Genomic DNA, 17,747 nt, shown 5'->3' on the forward strand with positions numbered 1-17,747 from the left:
TGCAGCAGTCTCATAAGCTGGCGAGCTGCGCATTCCTCCTCCACCTCGCTATAATTGGGATCCTCAAGCCTGCAGAGGTTTTGCTACGCAGTGCCCAATCCAATTCGAGTTTCAACCTTCGCAGTACTCCAGTGAATATGTCAAGGTGGTGTATGTGATGTCTCGTCTGGAGGGCAAACCGCTCGAGTGGGCAACATCTCTCTGGGAGAAAAATTCTCCATTGACCTTTAATGCCAAAGCATTCCTCTGGGAATGCCTCTTCCTGGCTCCTGCATATCTGGCAGGGAAACCGCAGTGCCAGTGAGTATGCTATTGACTTTAGAACTTTAATGGTAGAGACTAATTGGAATGATGAGGCATACAAGGCTGGCTTTTACCAAGACCTTTCCACTCGACTGACAATCTTGTCTCCAGAGAACTTCCTGATTCGTTGGAAGATTTAATTGTGCTTGCCATTGAGGTGGACACACGTCTCAGAGAGCATCAACTTACCAAGGAATGTAGCAAAAGATTCCAGCCAATACTGGCCCCACGCTTGCAATGACCCCTCTTGCCTGTTTCACCCCAGCAACCTCCAGTCATTTCTCCAGAGGAACCTATGCAGATTGGAAGGGCACGCCTCTCGGTGCAGGAGAAGCTTCACAGACGTTCGACTGGCCTGTGCCTATACTGTGGTGGCCAGGCTCACTTTGCCAATTCCTGTCCGTTGAAGCCTGGAGGTTCCTCTCAGCAAGGTAAAACTGGGGTGTTTCATGTGGGTCTTGTGGCACCTGTTCCCCAAAAAGATTCTCACAGGTGTCTCCTACCTCTGCAGATCCATCTGGCTACTAAGACTGTTGATGGTGCTGCCTTCCTTGATTCCTTGATGAACACCAGAGATGGGCATTATGAGTACCTGGTAATGCCCTTAGGCCTTTGCAACACCTCCGCCGTCTTCCAAGAATTTGTGAATGACATCTTCAGAGATTGTTTGGGGCAATCTGTAGTCGTGTACCTGGATGACATTCTAATCTTCTCCAAAGACTTGGAAACTCACCGAACCCGGGTGAAAGAGGTTCTCTCTCATCTGAGAAGAAACTCCCTTTTTGCCAAGTTAGAGAAGTGTGTCTTCGAGGTTCCCAAGATTCTGTTGCTGGGGTACATTATTTCTCATGAGGGGTTTGAGATGGATCCTTCCAAGGTGAGGGTAATCCAAGACTGGCCTCCCCCCCACAAGTACCAAGGCCATCCAAAGCTTTGTTGGTTTTGCTAACTACTACCGACAAAATATATCAAGAGGTTCTTCTCCCGTATTGCTCCTGTCCTGGCTCTCATCCGGAAGGGAGGAAAACCTAATGCCTGACCTCCTCATGCTCTGGAGGCCTTCCAGTCCTTGAAAGATTTGTTTGCTTTGGCTCCTGTCCTTCGACATCCTGACCTTTTGCAACCCTTCTTCATTGAAGTAGATGCGTCCAACGTGGGGGCTGGTGTCATCCATTCTCAGAGGCAGATGGGAAACTGCAACATTGTGCTCATTTCTCTAAAAAGTTCTCTCCAGCAGAGCAAAATTACAATGTGGGGAATTGTGAACTTCTGGCAACGAAACTTTCACTCGAGGAGTGGCGACATTTCCTGGAGGGAGCCCCTCATCCTGTGACCATTTACACCAATCACAAAAACCTAGAGTTCATCCAGACTCTCAAGAGACTGAATCTCCGTCAGGCTCATTGGGCACTCTTCTTCACTCTATTTAATTTTGTCCTTACTTATCGTCCTGGCTACAGAAACCATAAGGCGGATGCCCTATCCAGAAGTATTCTCCCTGAGGGGTGCATCAGTGAAGACCATGAGCCAATTGTTCCTCCCACAAAGATCATCACTTCCCTATTCCCACAACTGGCCAGCTAGAGCCTATCTGTCCAGTCATCTTCTCCTGCTGATACCCCCATTGGTATGGTTTTTGTGCCACCCGAACTCAGCATACCCATTCTTCAGCAAAGCCACTGTTCCAAGCAAGCTGGACATCCAGGTACTCAAAAGACCTTTGAGCTTGTCAGTTGACTCTTTTGTTGGCCTTCCCTATTGAAGGATGTGAAAGACTCTGTGGTGGCTTGTGCCATCTGTGCCTCATCTAAACCCAGTCACTCTCGCCCTAGCGGGCTGTTACAACCTCTACCCATTCTTTCTCATCCTTGGACTCATTTGGCTATGGACTTCATTGTCGAATTACCACCTTCCAAGGAGATCACCGTGATATGGGTGGTTATTGACCGCTTCAGCAAGATGGTGCACTTTATGCCTCTTCACAAACTTCGCTTTGCCATTGAACTCTCCCAGTTGTTCGATCCTGTCATGCTTTACATCTACACTCCATTGTGGATGTTCTTATACAATAAGTATGTTCATTGGTTAAGTTATAAGAACCACTGGCGCAAATTATTGCACCCTGCACCAAATTAAAGTTACACTACACCATACCTTTACACCATTTTAAGGGCTTACTCCCTAATAATTAAGGTCTCATCCGGAGCACAGAATTGGGAGTGGAGCTTATAGAACAGTGTTTCAAACAGGCTACTGACTGGAAAAAGCAACTAATAGCAAACAAATCAACTGAAAAGTAGTAAGGTTTTCTATTTAAATACTGTGTGGTTTCATTTTTTTATAGTTTTTTTCTGTCTTGGGTGCTAAATAGCAAAGTTTGGTGTGCTATTGTGCTTACAGCAAGTTTGTCACAACCTGCTTTGCTTTGCAGTTAGTTTTCCCCAAGTTGAGGGGGTGGGGTTTGATTAGCTGCACCTCAACAGACTGTATAAATAGAAACCCTGGGACTCCAGTGGAGCTTGCTCTAGTGCATACCCCCCAACCGGCCCGTTCGTGGGACAATCCCGCTTTTGACCTCCCATCCCGCTGTCCTGGTTTGGGCAGTTGAAAGTCCCGCTGCGCTGCCTTTGCTGGTTTTTTACACAGGCATAGTCGCGTGAAGATTAGTGACGTGAAGTCAGTTCACTGGAGAGTAGAGTCGAGGAGAGACTGCGGCTGTGCTGCCCCACAACACAACCCCCTCCCCCTGCAGCTTTGCTGGCTTGACTGTGTGGGTGGGTGTGACTTGGAGACTTCAGGGTCAGGCTCAGTGCTCAGGTGACCCTGAGTACCCAGAGGAGGGTGTGTGGCTATAGAGAGAAGTCTAGTGAACAATGTGGAAGACAGCCAGGAAGGTGATAAAGATTACTGTGTAATTTGCCATTGGGGCACAAGACAGCCAAACGTGGATGGTAGTGGAAGTGACACAATTCATGAGCGATTGAGACATTTGTGTAATCCCAGTATCCCTTCCCAGCAGCCTTTGGGCTTTGTAGTTGTGTCAGCTGGACTCCACTCGTGAACTTGATTCTGCAGCAAACATGTTGCTCTGCTACTGACTGCATTCTGATTCCTGTCTTTATAATGAGACTTTATAATAAATGCCACTTAATGCCTTTCAGTAAAATTAATTACACTAGTCTTCAATAAGGAAAAGGGGTGTGTTTTGTGAAATGGGTGTAACTTATGGGGGAGTGGCTATAAATGGGCGTGGTCAAACATTTTTGTCCCTCTTTCTTAATCTCAAATGTTGGGAGGTATGTCTAGTGTTTAGCTGCTCTTATCTGTTTCCTCTTTAAGTGGGGTATCTGTAAGTGGAGTTACAAACACTGGAGTTAATGGGGGATCAGTAAGTGGAGTTACAAACACTGGAGTTTCAAACTAAAGGAGGTTCAGACTAGGTTAAAAGTTTGCTCTAAACCCTAATTTTTTTTTCCTATTTTGATCTGTAACTGGGATAATGAGTGCTAGCAAGACTGAAGGTCTGTCCCAGTGCACCATATGTATGCAGATTTGAAACAAGAAATCCAAACTGCTTATCTCTGTGGTGGTTGTGAGCAAATTGCCACTTTGGAGCACTAGACACTGCAGTTGACAATCTTGAAAGGAGTCTCTTGCTCACTGAGTAGGACCCAGTGGGGTCAGATAGTTTGGGGGAACAGAACAGCAGAAGGATGCAGTGATGGGCGAATTTGCGCAAAACGGTGAAAAATTAGCGAAACGTCGCCGGCGTCTCGTTTTTGACGCCAGCGCCCATTTTTTACGCCGGCACCCATTTTTTTGACGCCGGTGATTTTTTTCGGGCAAATTTTCGCGGGCGTTTTGCGAATTTATTCGCTGGCGGCGAATTGTGCAAATTTGCCATGAATTCGCGCCTGCCGAATAAATTCGCCCATCACTAGCAGGATGTTGAGGGAGCTATCTGGGTCTAAAGTGGGCAAAAGGAAAATGGAGGCTGATCCAGGGTTTATGCATCCCATCAGATTCACCAGATTGTGTGAAGAAGATGGGAGTGTGAACTCTGGATTAGCAATTCTAAATGGGGCTGATCTCTCTAACAGCTGGGAGACCAGTTTCTCTAGTACTGCTGGGGAGGAGAGCAGAGACAGGCCTAAGCAGATTGTGGTTGTAGGGGATTCAATTATTAGGAAAGTGGATAGGGTAATCTTTCATTCAGATCGCTACATCCGCACAGTTTGCTGTCTTCCTGGTGCTAGGGTTTGGCATGTGGTTGATTGGGTAGACAAATTATTGGGTGGGGCTGGGTCTTAGTACATATCTGTACTAATAACAAAATAAATGGTAGATGGAAGACCTTAAAGAGTGATTTCAGGGCTCTAGGCTCTAATATTAAGGGAAGGTCTTCCAATGTAATTTTTTTTGAAAGTTTGCCTGTGTCATATACTAGTTTAGGGAGACAGTGGGAGCTTAGGTAGCTAAATGTGTGGCTCAAGTCTTGGTGTAGGAAGGAAGGGTTTGGTTTCCTACAGCACTGGGCTGATTTTTCTTTGGGATACAGCCTATACAGTCGTGACAGATTGCACCTCAACGGAAGGGGGTTCACTGTGCTAGGGCAAAGAATGGCCAAGAGGTTAGAGGGGTGTTTAAATTAGGCAAGGGGGTGAGTGAGATAAAGAATTATGGGGAAGCTAGTAGCTGACACTGGTGAGGGTGTAGCATCCCTCTGGGTAGAGATTTTGACTGGGCAAAAGGTTATGAAGAAAATCAACATTGGTGTATGCTATAAACCACCTCGTATAAGTGAGAAGTATGAAGCCCAGCTGCTCTTACAAATAGAAGTGGCTTCACAACTAGGTCAAGTTATTATTATGGGTGACTTCAATTATACAGACATTGACTGGGGTAATGGGGTTGCCAAGACAGAAAAAGCTAGTAGGTTTGTAAATATGCGAAAAACAACTTTTTATTCCAGCTCGTTCAAGAACCTACTAGGATTAACTCTAGTCAAAAGAGACTAGAACATGTTAAGATAAACAAAGGTCCAGGGCCAGATGGTATTCATCCCAGGGTACTTAGAGAGCTTAGCTCTGTGATTGCCAAACCTTTTTAATTAATTGTTCAGGATTCATTGAGGTCTGGCATGGTGCTGAGAGACTGGTGAATTGCTAATGTGGTGCAGCTATTCAAAAAGGGATCCCGTTCTCAGCCTCAAAACTATAGGCCAGTTAATCTGACGTCAGTGGTAGGAAAGCTTTTTGAAGGGATAATAAAGGATAAGATACTGAACTTCATAGCAAATAACAATACTAAGAGTTTGTGCCAGCATGGTTTTATGCGTAATAGATCTTGCCAGACTAACTTAATTTCTTTTTATGAGAAGGTAAGAAGGGACCTCAATTCTGGGATGGCAGTGGATGCAATTTACTTCGACTTTGCTAAAGCATTTGATAGTGCCAAACAGAAGATTACTGGTTGAATTAAAGAATGTTGGCCTGGAACATAGTTTTTGTACCTGGATAACTGATAACTGGATAACTGACTAAAAGATAGACTACAAAGAGAGGTGGTAAATTGTAGAAAATTCAGTCCTTTTTAAATAATTTGTTCTAAATAATAAGTTCTATGGTCAACAAACACCACTCACCAAGGTGATATTTAAGTATATCTAATAGGGATGCACCGAATCCAGGATTCGGTTCGGGATTCGGCCTTTTTCAGCAGCTTCACCACTCATATAGTCACTTGCTGGGTGCTATCCAAAAATATTGAGAACAGTTCATGAAAGCACTCACAGCGATCACCATCCAATATGTATCAAAAAGTTATTTATTGGTGCATGGTGTATCAATGCGTTTCCCTGGAGCCGTCGTCAGGATAACAACAGGAAGTGCAACACATCATTAAATAACCCCTTCTACCAATCAGGATGGATGCCTCATTAAGACATCACAGCTGTGTGTATCATTCTAAAAATCTAAAACAGTGATTAAGATTTTCTCATGTCTATGATATGCCCCTTATTCATTAGCATATATTGAATCACCCCATGTGCGGCCTTTAGTGCCTAAAAATATTAAAATCTAGAATGAACTAGTGTCAGAATTAAAACCCACTGTGTATGTAAAATCACATTCATATTTAAATAGTGTTGCAACGTCTAAAGGTTGCAGCACGTCTGCTGAGCTAAGTACCCATGTTTGACTGCTATCAGTGGACCCGTCACCCAAACAAAATTATTCCAAATCCTATTTTATAATGTTAGTCAAGCAAAATGAACTTTAATTACACTGTGTAAATTATTTGAATATTGTTTCCATCAGTCTGGGAATTCAAAATTATAGCAACCAGGAAGGAGCCATTTTGTGGACACTGTTATTAATGCAATCCTTACATAATCTCAGAATCTTGTTTGTGCACCAGGGGACAGGGACCCAATGCCCATCACCATGCACTGGTTACACAATTAAATCGTTAAGAGAGCTGGGGGAATGTGGTGAGAGCGGTGACATCTAGGAAGTGCTGAATGGAAAGTGAAAGTAATTGCTTGCCCCGCCTCTATGCCTAGGCATAGAGGCGGGGTAGGCAATATTTGATTGACAGCTGATATTTTTAAATGAGTTTACAACAGCTATGAATGCTTTATTAAAAAAAAGAAATTGGATTTCATGTTTAATTTAAAAAGGACTTTTATTATACAGATTTTCATGTCTGGGTGACGGGTCCACTTTAAGGAAATAGATTATAGTGCTGGAGGGATTCAGTACTCCTATGGAGTTAATCTAATTACTCAGGGCTTGATTGCAGCCTAGGACTGACATCGAATAGAGCTGTGTCTTTTTAGATGCATATAATGAGTAACTGGATTAAAGCGTTATAAGAGTTCTGGCACTATAAATTATCATCTGACGTTCTCTTTAATATTCTTTCCTTTTCTTTAATTAATTATTCATATCAGGATCGATGGAGGACATCACTACAAATTTCAAGGTGGATGTCACACGGGAGTTTGCATTTACCCAGGAGGACGCGACCCGCATTCTCTTCACTGACTCTGCTGCTGTGCTACATGCTGTTAAGTTGCCAAGAGATATATTTAACCAATTAAACACTCTCAGAAAAAGGGAAATTGATTTTTTACTTCATGGTTCGTATTTGTCAGATTATTACAGACAGCGTAAGATCCCGAGGGGCTTTAGAGTGCGGAATACCCCAACAGTGGGGCGCTCAAATGCCGAGTTTTGTAGCCGCTGGTGTGGCATACTTAATAAATGCTCCCTGGATCTTATGCTGCTTGTGATTGAGGAGTCTGGAAAAGAATTGAAAAAGGTGCGGGCAGAAATCAATGAACTGGAGAGCCAATCACTGTCAGTTTTAAAGACTGACCAATCAACTAATTGGTTACAGAAATTAGATAACTCTGTGCAACAGTATAGGCAAGATTTGATTGCTTTTAAACAAGCCAAGGTTATTAAGGTTCGACCAGGACTATAAGGATCGTAGGGTGTATGGTTGGCTAATTGGAAAATCGGCCTCAACAGGAAGGGATAGACACAAATTTAGGAGAACCAAAGATCTATCCACTGTTGACAGTTCTGGGGACTCTCCCTACTCTGACTGTGATATTTCACAGACGGCCATACCATGTGCTACTCAGGACCCTGCTTTATCTGGGGGGCAAGTACAGCATCTTTTTTTAGGAGGCGCAAAAGGCGAAGGAAGCACATCAGGCAGGCGGTGGGGGCCCGCAGAGGCAGACCGCCAAGGAAAGCGACACCGTAAATTTCAATCTAAGTAGACATGTGCTTACACAGGGCGAGTTGTCTTTACTATCGCGTGGTCTCTCCTTTATTCCAGTAAATAAAGATGATGCGTTCAACCTTGAAGTGGATCTTTATAGATTCCAACGCAAATTGAAATTGAAAGATACTTTTAAAAATAGTGAGACCACAGCTGGTGAGACATTCCGACCTGTGAGCACATTTGATCCGCCTAATACGGCTATATCTGTTAAAACATATTGTGGTATTGTACAAAATGAATGTTCTGAATTACTACGGCAACCAATTAAATACCATTCCAATTTGACACAAATTGAGAGAGAGGGTATTAAGTCCTTACAGAATGATAGAGACTTAATCATACGACCACCAGATAAAGGTGGTTCAATAGTTTTACTGGATCAATCATTATTCTGTCACCAACACGATTTATGCAGAAGATACCCTTCCTGAGACCCTCGCTCGTTTGGACGGCGTAAATTTGCTGAGATATATTGATGGCAGAGAGTTTACTCAATAAAACACTGCTTGATAATCAGGTGGTTCTTTAATCCAGGGATATTCAGAAAGACCAAAAGATCAACGGGTTCTATAGGTAAGAACTGGTAGTTTTGCAGCTCTATCCAACTGACTGAAAGCAACTGAAACTAAGGAACAGCAGGTGAGGGCCCCAGCTAGTGGGTTGAACTAACAAACATTAAACAGCAGGGGAGGTGAGGAATATACCAAACACGTACGAATATAATAACTGGCATTAGGGACAGCACACTCCCCGTCTGGTATCTGTAGATACCACTATATAATTATAATTGCATATTATGCGACAACAAAATAATGTCCATATTAAAGATGGCTTATCCTTGGGACCTGAAAGACAAAATGAGAAGAGACACAAAATAAACATTGAACTTAATCTTTTCAAAAGTCTTTCTAAGTGTCCATATCAGCTTGGTTTCTGTCATTGAAGTCATCGGAGATGTTCTAGGGGCAGAAGTAAGACAGTCTCTGTTATTGGCCTGAAGAAGGTCTTCATAACTCCATCTCTGGCAGTCTTTACTTCTACTTTTCGAACCTTTCCATCTTCGCTCGGAACAGCTTTGGTGATCACAGCCATAGGCCACCCAATACGGTTAGTCTCTTTTAACAAGACTAGATCACCTTCTTGTAAATTGGGTTTCTGTTCTTGCCATTTGCGACGTCCTTGCAATAGGCATACATATTCTTTCCTCCACCTTCCCCAGAAACGATTTGCAAGAAGTTGTACACGTCGCCACTGAAGTTAGGAGATAAGGACTTGTAACAAATGTCCTCTTCTGATCCACATATGATCTGTAGGTTCGTGTTGGGTTTAGGTTTTATCTGATAATGACATGAGCATGATTTCCCAAAGAGCTCACCTCTGTTCTCCATCAGGTTTGTTTTGCAGGTATTCACTTTATAGGGTTTTCTAACCCTGTCTAAGCAAACTTCACCAATTAGAACCCAGCCCAACTCAAGCTTCTGGGCATAAGGGGCATCACTTGGTCCACTGGTTTGTTCTTGCACCTTGTGAACGCTTGGTATATCTCTTCCCAAAAGAATTAGAATTTCAGCACTCTCATCTAGGGCAGGTATCTTGTCCGCTATGCCCTTAAGATGCGGTTGATGCTGTGCAGCATTTGGAGTGGGGATCTCTTCCCTGTTGTCTGGCAGTTGAGCACATTCAATAAGCGTGGGGAGAGGTTTGTAGTCATCATTGTCAATAGGTGCTATCTGAAATCCACAAGCTGTTCTCCCTGATACACTCATTTGGCCAGCGCATGTGCATAGGGTGTAGGGATGAGCTTCGCTTTGGATGTTGAAGCACTTGAAGAACTTGGGACTTGCTAGTGACCTGTTGCTCTGGTCATCTAAGATAGCGTACATTTTTACGGCCTTTTCTGGATGCCCAACGGGAGCGACCTTGACCAGACATATCTTAGCACAAGATCTTCCGCACAATTCCTTGCCACAAACTTCAGTACACTTGGTGGCCACAGGATTAGTCTGTTCCTCAGCATTCTCCCCGCCGTAATTCCGTGAGGAGTTGTGGAAGTCACCATTGGAAGGAGCCTGCCTTTTGGGCCTTGAATGGTTGGCTGTCACGTGTTTGTCACTGTTACATTCAGAACACGTAATAGCGGCTTTACAGTCCTTGGCAAAATGCTCGCTGGACGCACAACACCTATAGCAAATGTTATGATCTTTCAAGAATGTCTTTCGCTCCTCAAAGGGCTTTTCTCTGAACACACGACACTTTCTTAGTGGATGTGGTTTGTTGTGGATAGGGCAGGATAGATTAGGATCAAGATCAGTAGGTTTTCCCTTCCTTGGTTCTGGAGTGGCTATTGGCTTACTGGAGGAAAACCCAGTCTTCCTGACAGAGACGGTTTTCCTGAGATCCTTGCGCGGTCCTGCCATATCCCACGTAGCAGGTTCTGTAATAAATTGGGTTTGGTCTGGAGGTAGGAAACTTGGGTCATTTTTGGCTATAGCCATTTTCCTGATGAACTCACAGAAAAAGGAAAAGGGAGGAAAGAGAACCCGATGAAGTAACTTGTACTCTGGCCTACCATATTCCATTTATCTTTAAGATAATGAGGCAGTTTTTCTGTGATTGGATACAATCCATAAGCAGTGTCCAGGCAGCAGAGCCCTGGAAGATGTGGGTCTGACTTTGCTGTTTCCAATTCAAGGAGAAAGTCACTTAGCTCTTGGAGTTTGCGGTTATCTTTGTTGGAAAAGCTTGGAAAGTTGTAGACTCTATTGAGCAAAGTACGTTCAATGACTTCGGGACTGCCATAATCTCGCTCTAGTCTTTCCCACACTTGAATAAGTCCTCTGGCTGGTGCCTCAATGTTAACAGACTTGAGCAACCGAGCTTGTTCTTTTGATTTAGGCCCAAGCCATTTGATTAACAAATCAAGTTCTCCCATAGGTTCGATGTCCAGGTTCTTTATTGCTGCTCTGAACGTGGCTCTCCAACTTCTATAGTGCTCTGGACGATCGTCGAATTCTGTGAGTCCAGTGATGAGGAGCTCACGTCGAATCATGTATTTGGCGAATTCAGACATATCAGTCCTTTCCGTTTTTATATGAGCTCTTACTTCTGGTACTTCAACCTAAGAAGTTGTGGCAAGCACACACGGTTGGTATGGAGGGGGGAAAGGTGCTGCAGATGGGTTTAGTCCGGACAAAGATTTTGTGTTTGGAGAAGATGAAGGCTGCCTTGTATAGGATCCAGAGGTAGGTTTTGTTTCCCCCTCATCTCTAAGGGTGTGTCCTGTAGCATAAGCTGGTTCACTGGACCCTTTAGTTTGGTGGGTGTGCGGGTTGGCTAATTCAGTTGTTTGAGCTTCTCTGGAACAAAACACAAGATCTTCGATTCGATGCCCTGGAGAAATGTATGCAGGGTCTACGATTTTAGGAAAGGTCGTTCCTCCCTGATACACTCATTTGGCCAGCGCATGTGCATAGGGTGTAGGGATGAGCTTCGCTTTGGATGTTGAAGCACTTGAAGAACTTGGGACTTGCTAGTGACCTGTTGCTCTGGTCATCTAAGATAGCGTACATTTTTACGGCCTTTTCTGGATGCCCAACGGGAGCGACCTTGACCAGACATATCTTAGCACAAGATCTTCCGCACAATTCCTTGCCACAAACTTCAGTACACTTGGTGGCCACAGGATTAGTCTGTTCCTCAGCATTCTCCCCGCCGTAATTCCGTGAGGAGTTGTGGAAGTCACCATTGGAAGGAGCCTGCCTTTTGGGCCTTGAATGGTTGGCTGTCACGTGTTTGTCACTGTTACATTCAGAACACGTAATAGCGGCTTTACAGTCCTTGGCAAAATGCTCGCTGGACGCACAACACCTATAGCAAATGTTATGATCTTTCAAGAATGTCTTTCGCTCCTCAAAGGGCTTTTCTCTGAACACACGACACTTTCTTAGTGGATGTGGTTTGTTGTGGATAGGGCAGGATAGATTAGGATCAAGATCAGTAGGTTTTCCCTTCCTTGGTTCTGGAGTGGCTATTGGCTTACTGGAGGAAAACCCAGTCTTCCTGACAGAGACGGTTTTCCTGAGATCCTTGCGCGGTCCTGCCATATCCCACGTAGCAGGTTCTGTAATAAATTGGGTTTGGTCTGGAGGTAGGAAACTTGGGTCATTTTTGGCTATAGCCATTTTCCTGATGAACTCACAGAAAAAGGAAAAGGGAGGAAAGAGAACCCGATGAAGTAACTTGTACTCTGGCCTACCATATTCCATTTATCTTTAAGATAATGAGGCAGTTTTTCTGTGATTGGATACAATCCATAAGCAGTGTCCAGGCAGCAGAGCCCTGGAAGATGTGGGTCTGACTTTGCTGTTTCCAATTCAAGGAGAAAGTCACTTAGCTCTTGGAGTTTGCGGTTATCTTTGTTGGAAAAGCTTGGAAAGTTGTAGACTCTATTGAGCAAAGTACGTTCAATGACTTCGGGACTGCCATAATCTCGCTCTAGTCTTTCCCACACTTGAATAAGTCCTCTGGCTGGTGCCTCAATGTTAACAGACTTGAGCAACCGAGCTTGTTCTTTTGATTTAGGCCCAAGCCATTTGATTAACAAATCAAGTTCTCCCATAGGTTCGATGTCCAGGTTCTTTATTGCTGCTCTGAACGTGGCTCTCCAACTTCTATAGTGCTCTGGACGATCGTCGAATTCTGTGAGTCCAGTGATGAGGAGCTCACGTCGAATCATGTATTTGGCGAATTCAGACATATCAGTCCTTTCCGTTTTTATATGAGCTCTTACTTCTGGTACTTCAACCTAAGAAGTTGTGGCAAGCACACACGGTTGGTATGGAGGGGGGAAAGGTGCTGCAGATGGGTTTAGTCCGGACAAAGATTTTGTGTTTGGAGAAGATGAAGGCTGCCTTGTATAGGATCCAGAGGTAGGTTTTGTTTCCCCCTCATCTCTAAGGGTGTGTCCTGTAGCATAAGCTGGTTCACTGGACCCTTTAGTTTGGTGGGTGTGCGGGTTGGCTAATTCAGTTGTTTGAGCTTCTCTGGAACAAAACACAAGATCTTCGATTCGATGCCCTGGAGAAATGTATGCAGGGTCTACGATTTTAGGAAAGGTCGTTCCTCTGACTTCTTGATCTAAGACAAACCGTAAAGTTCTCATGACTGGGTCTGCTGGGGTTGTCAGACAAGGACGATCCACTTCCAGCTCTTCCTCTTCAAAGGCTTGTTCTAGAACATTTAGTTTTGCGATGGCTGCTGCTGCCTCTCTTTCCTTCTGGAGGACTTCCAGCTGTGCTTCTGCTTCCGCCTGCTTGCGAGCGGCCTCTGCTTCAGTCTCAGCTTGTTTTCGGACGGCCTCTGCTTGAGTGTTTGCTATATGTGCCTTGAGCGCCGCTTCCCTTTTGATGCATTGAGCTTGGACCTTGGCTGCCTCCGCTTCTGCTCTGGCCCTTATTATCTGGCTGCTTAGGGATGATTTCTGTGAAACGGAATGCAGTGATCTAGATGGTCCTTTAGACCTTCTAGAGGAAGTGGAGGCCTTGGATGCATTATCCTGTAACTGTGCGATTCTGGTCTCCAGCCTGGTTGTTGTTTGCAGGAAAGTAATTAGTCTCTGCTGGTCCATGATAGTAAAGGCATTCAGCTCTTGTATTGCTTCTTTCATACGGGCATTGGACAAGAAAGAAGAATATTTCTCTGCAAGTCTCTTATAGTTAGAATAAGCAGTCTTTAGTCTTATTAGTGCATCAGTGAGTTGCAGTCTAGTATTGCCTGTCTCCTCAGCGACGGTTATGCAGTGATCTGTTTTATTCCATAGGTTAGACAGACCATCATTAATTTCATCCTTTCGTGCCTCATACGTTTCTATGCGTTTAACAGATGGTTTGATTCTGCGTTTAGCGGTCAGTTCCGATTCTAGTATGTCAGCTGCTTCAGCAGTAACGGGTATAGATTCCTCTGTTTCTGGTGAGGGATCCATTTCTGACAAATCACTCAGTGAATTAGCAAGATGCTCTTCAGCATTCCAATTCAGGCTATAGAGCTGGTAGCTAAACAGTTAAGCTGATTGCAGAGTCAGATATTGGGAAACACACTCTACGCAGGAGAGATCTCTGAGACTAGTCCACACATGTCTCAGATGTGTGATGCTGGATCTTAGACATGTGCTGCTCTTAATGTCGGTACAGTTCAACACACACTTGTAAAATCCCGGGATACACCAGGTAGCAGACAGTACTGATCTTCACCATGCACCCAGATATCACAGAAATACAACTTGCTAGCAGATCGGCTAATTGCCCGCAATGCATAGACACAAGGCTGCTGGGATAATAAACTTGATAGCAGATTCACGCTGCACAATCCTGAAAATGCTGATTCTTCACTACACGATACAGTTCTCTGGAAGGTTCTGCTGTACTTACAGTTTGTAGTGTAGCAGGCACGTGGCTTGAGGGCTGTTTGAGTTACCTCGGAGTAGATTGTGGATGGGCTCACAAATGTCTCCAGAGATTATAATCCGACTGCAGAGATTGGATTATGGATCTTGCTGGATGATACTCAGTTCTTACTATTCTGTCACCAACACGATTTATGCAGAAGATACCCTTCCTGAGACCCTCGCTCGTTTGGACGGCGTAAATTTGCTGAGATATATTGATGGCAGAGAGTTTACTCAATAAAACACTGCTTGATAATCAGGTGGTTCTTTAATCCAGGGATATTCAGAAAGACCAAAAGATCAACGGGTTCTATAGGTAAGAACTGGTAGTTTTGCAGCTCTATCCAACTGACTGAAAGCAACTGAAACTAAGGAACAGCAGGTGAGGGCCCCAGCTAGTGGGTTGAACTAACAAACATTAAACAGCAGGGGAGGTGAGGAATATACCAAACACGTACGAATATAATAACTGGCATTAGGGACAGCACAATCATACTATAGACAGGAACTTTTACAACAATTATCTGTTGATGTGGTCTATGAGAAACTCTCCACTGATCCAACTGAACGGTATAAGAAACGACTTGACACCCTTTTGGCAATGGCATATACTATGGGATGTATCAGTGAAAAGTGTCTCCAGTTTCTTACGATTGAACATCCAAGACGGCCTATAATATACACGCTCCCTAAGGTGCATAAACATCTCATGATGCCACCTAGTCAGCCTATAATCTCAGCGAGAGGCTCCCTATTTTCGAATGTGGCTAAATTTCTGGATAGCTATTTACAACCTTTATGCACTAAGATGTCATCATATATTGCGGATACCACATCACTATTGGGGATACTGGGTCAGATAGGTCCTTTACCAGATGATGCTATATTTGCCACGCTGGATGTATGCAGCTTATATACGATCATCCCGACGGATGATGGGATAGCTGCATGTAGGGAAGCGCTATGCGGAAATCATAAGGGAAATCCACCTATTGATTTTGTGTGTATGCTACTGGAGATGTTGCTGACTTGTAATTATTTTCGTTTTGAGTAGATTTATTATTTGCAGAAGACTGGCACGGCAATGGGATCCAACGTGGCCCCCTCGTATGCCAATTTGTATATGGATCATTTTGAAAAAACACACATCTATTGTAAATATACTGATCAACTTTTATTATACTGTAGATATCGATGATATCTTCATTATTTGGCAAGAGGGCCATGTTGGTATCCAAACGTTTGCCGCTGAGCTCAATGCGTTATCCACTCCGGTTAAATTTACCCTTACTTATAATAGGGATAATGTGGATTTTCTGGATGTGCGGATATTTCGCACCACAGACGGGGTGGGTACTAGCTTATTTTGTAAGGATACTGATCGTAATACGATCCTGTATGCACAGAGCTACCATTCTCCCTCCATTCTTAAAACTATACCATACACACAGTTTCTGAGAGTGTTTAGGATCAATACTGACTTGGTTACAGCAAAACAGCAAGCAGTAGAGATGCGGGATAGCCTCCTTGAGAGGGGTTATCAACTTGAGTTTCTTGACGCTAAGATGGAGAGGGCTTCAAATTTTTCAATACAAAAGGAGACAATTGGTAAAAAGAAGACACAAGTGGCTGAGAGTATGGTGTTTGTTTCTGACTATACGCCTGCAAGCCCAGGAATTAACTCTGTAGTTAAGAAACATTGGCCGATACTCCAGAGGGATGCAAGTTTGCCTTTCACCCATATGCAGGCACCCCTATGTGCATATCGCAGGGGCAGATCCCTTAGGGACCTTTTAATGGTGACAGATCTACACACTGATAAGGCTGACATGGCTCAGATCTAAGAAAACTGGCTGCTACAGATGTGTGGGGTGTAAGACATGCGGATGTTTACTAACTGGTGAATCTTTCTCTCATCCACATAGTGGAAGACGTTACAAAATTCCCTATAGGTTGACCTGCATCTCTGATTTTGTTATATACTGTATAGTCTGTCCTTGTGGTCTCTACTATGTTGGGAAATGTGTAATGACATTCCGTATGCATCTGAACAACCACCGCTCCGTTATACGCGCAGCCTTGGCCAGGGGCAAGGCTGATACCCCTTTGGCTACACATTTCTTGGCCTGTAAACATCCCTTGCCTTCTTTGCGTGCTGTTTTGATTGATTATATTCCTCCCCCACGGAGAGGTGGAGATAGATCTAAATTATTATTGCAGTGTGAAGCTAAGTGGATGCGGACCCTTGATACAGTGGCCCCTAGAGCGCTGACTGAAATGTACTCTTTGGCTAGCTATATATAAGACATATCCCCTAGTTAAACTTGATGTTGATGGACATTATATTGGAAATGATTATATAGATTTAGCATATTAGGTTAATGTTCGTGCTGGCAGATTCCTTTCCATAATGCGTTTAGGCATATAATTGCAGTAACTAATAGTGTATGCAAGTGACAATAATATGTTCTAGATAATTTAGATGGTCTTTTTGTTGTTGCATTTATGTGCAATTTTTTTTAACAGATAACACTATTTAAATATGAATGTGATTTTACATACACAGTGGGTTTTAATTCTGACACTAGTTCATTCTAGATTGAATTATTTTTAGTCACTAAAGGCCGCACAAGGGGTGATTCGATATATGCTAATCAATAAGGGGCATATCATAGACATGAGAACATCTTAATCACTGTTTTAGATTTTTAGAATGATACACTCAGCTGTGATGTCTTAATGAAGCATCCATCCTGATTGGTGGAAGGGGTTATTTAATGATGTGTTGAACAAACAAGGGAAAGTTGTGCTCACCACTAATTTTTAAAACCATTAGGCGGGCGTGCAATGAGGCTGTGACCACAAAATATGGGATGACTTTGACGTAGTTGGCCAGCTTAAATATATTGCAATATATGGACAAACAATCCCTGTTTTGTTTAAAGGGTAAGGCATTTTTCAGTAGCAGTATGCACAAAAATGTCTCTGTCTTAAATATATTGATAATTGGTTGAGTGCAGAGGACTCTTGTATGTGTCTATATGTATTTTGTGGTCACAGCCTCATTGAACCCCTGCCTAATGGTTTTAAAAATTAGTGGTGAGCACAACTTTCCCTTGTTTGTTATAGTTATACAGGAGCAGTGACCAGTTCCATGTTGTAGCTCCCACCCTTCCCAACTATAGTCAGGTGATCCCACTGG

General features: G+C 43.6%; 1 protein-coding gene across 1 annotated transcript; it reads right to left on the reverse strand.

Moving 5' to 3' along the window:
• Positions 1 to 8,609: 8,609 nt before the first annotated feature.
• On the reverse strand, positions 8,610 to 17,317 carry LOC121399340. The gene is made up of 2 exons (XM_041579778.1): positions 13,460 to 17,317; positions 8,610 to 13,426 (listed from the first exon to the last, which is right to left on the reverse strand). Exons 1-2 carry the CDS (start codon positions 14,081 to 14,083, stop codon positions 12,908 to 12,910), a joined length of 1,143 nt encoding a protein of 380 aa, XP_041435712.1. The 5' UTR covers positions 14,084 to 17,317; the 3' UTR covers positions 8,610 to 12,907.
• Positions 17,318 to 17,747: the final 430 nt, after the last annotated feature.

Source organism: Xenopus laevis, chromosome 1S (assembly GCF_017654675.1).
Source record: "Xenopus laevis strain J_2021 chromosome 1S, Xenopus_laevis_v10.1, whole genome shotgun sequence".
Taxonomy (NCBI): Eukaryota; Metazoa; Chordata; class Amphibia; order Anura; family Pipidae; genus Xenopus; species Xenopus laevis.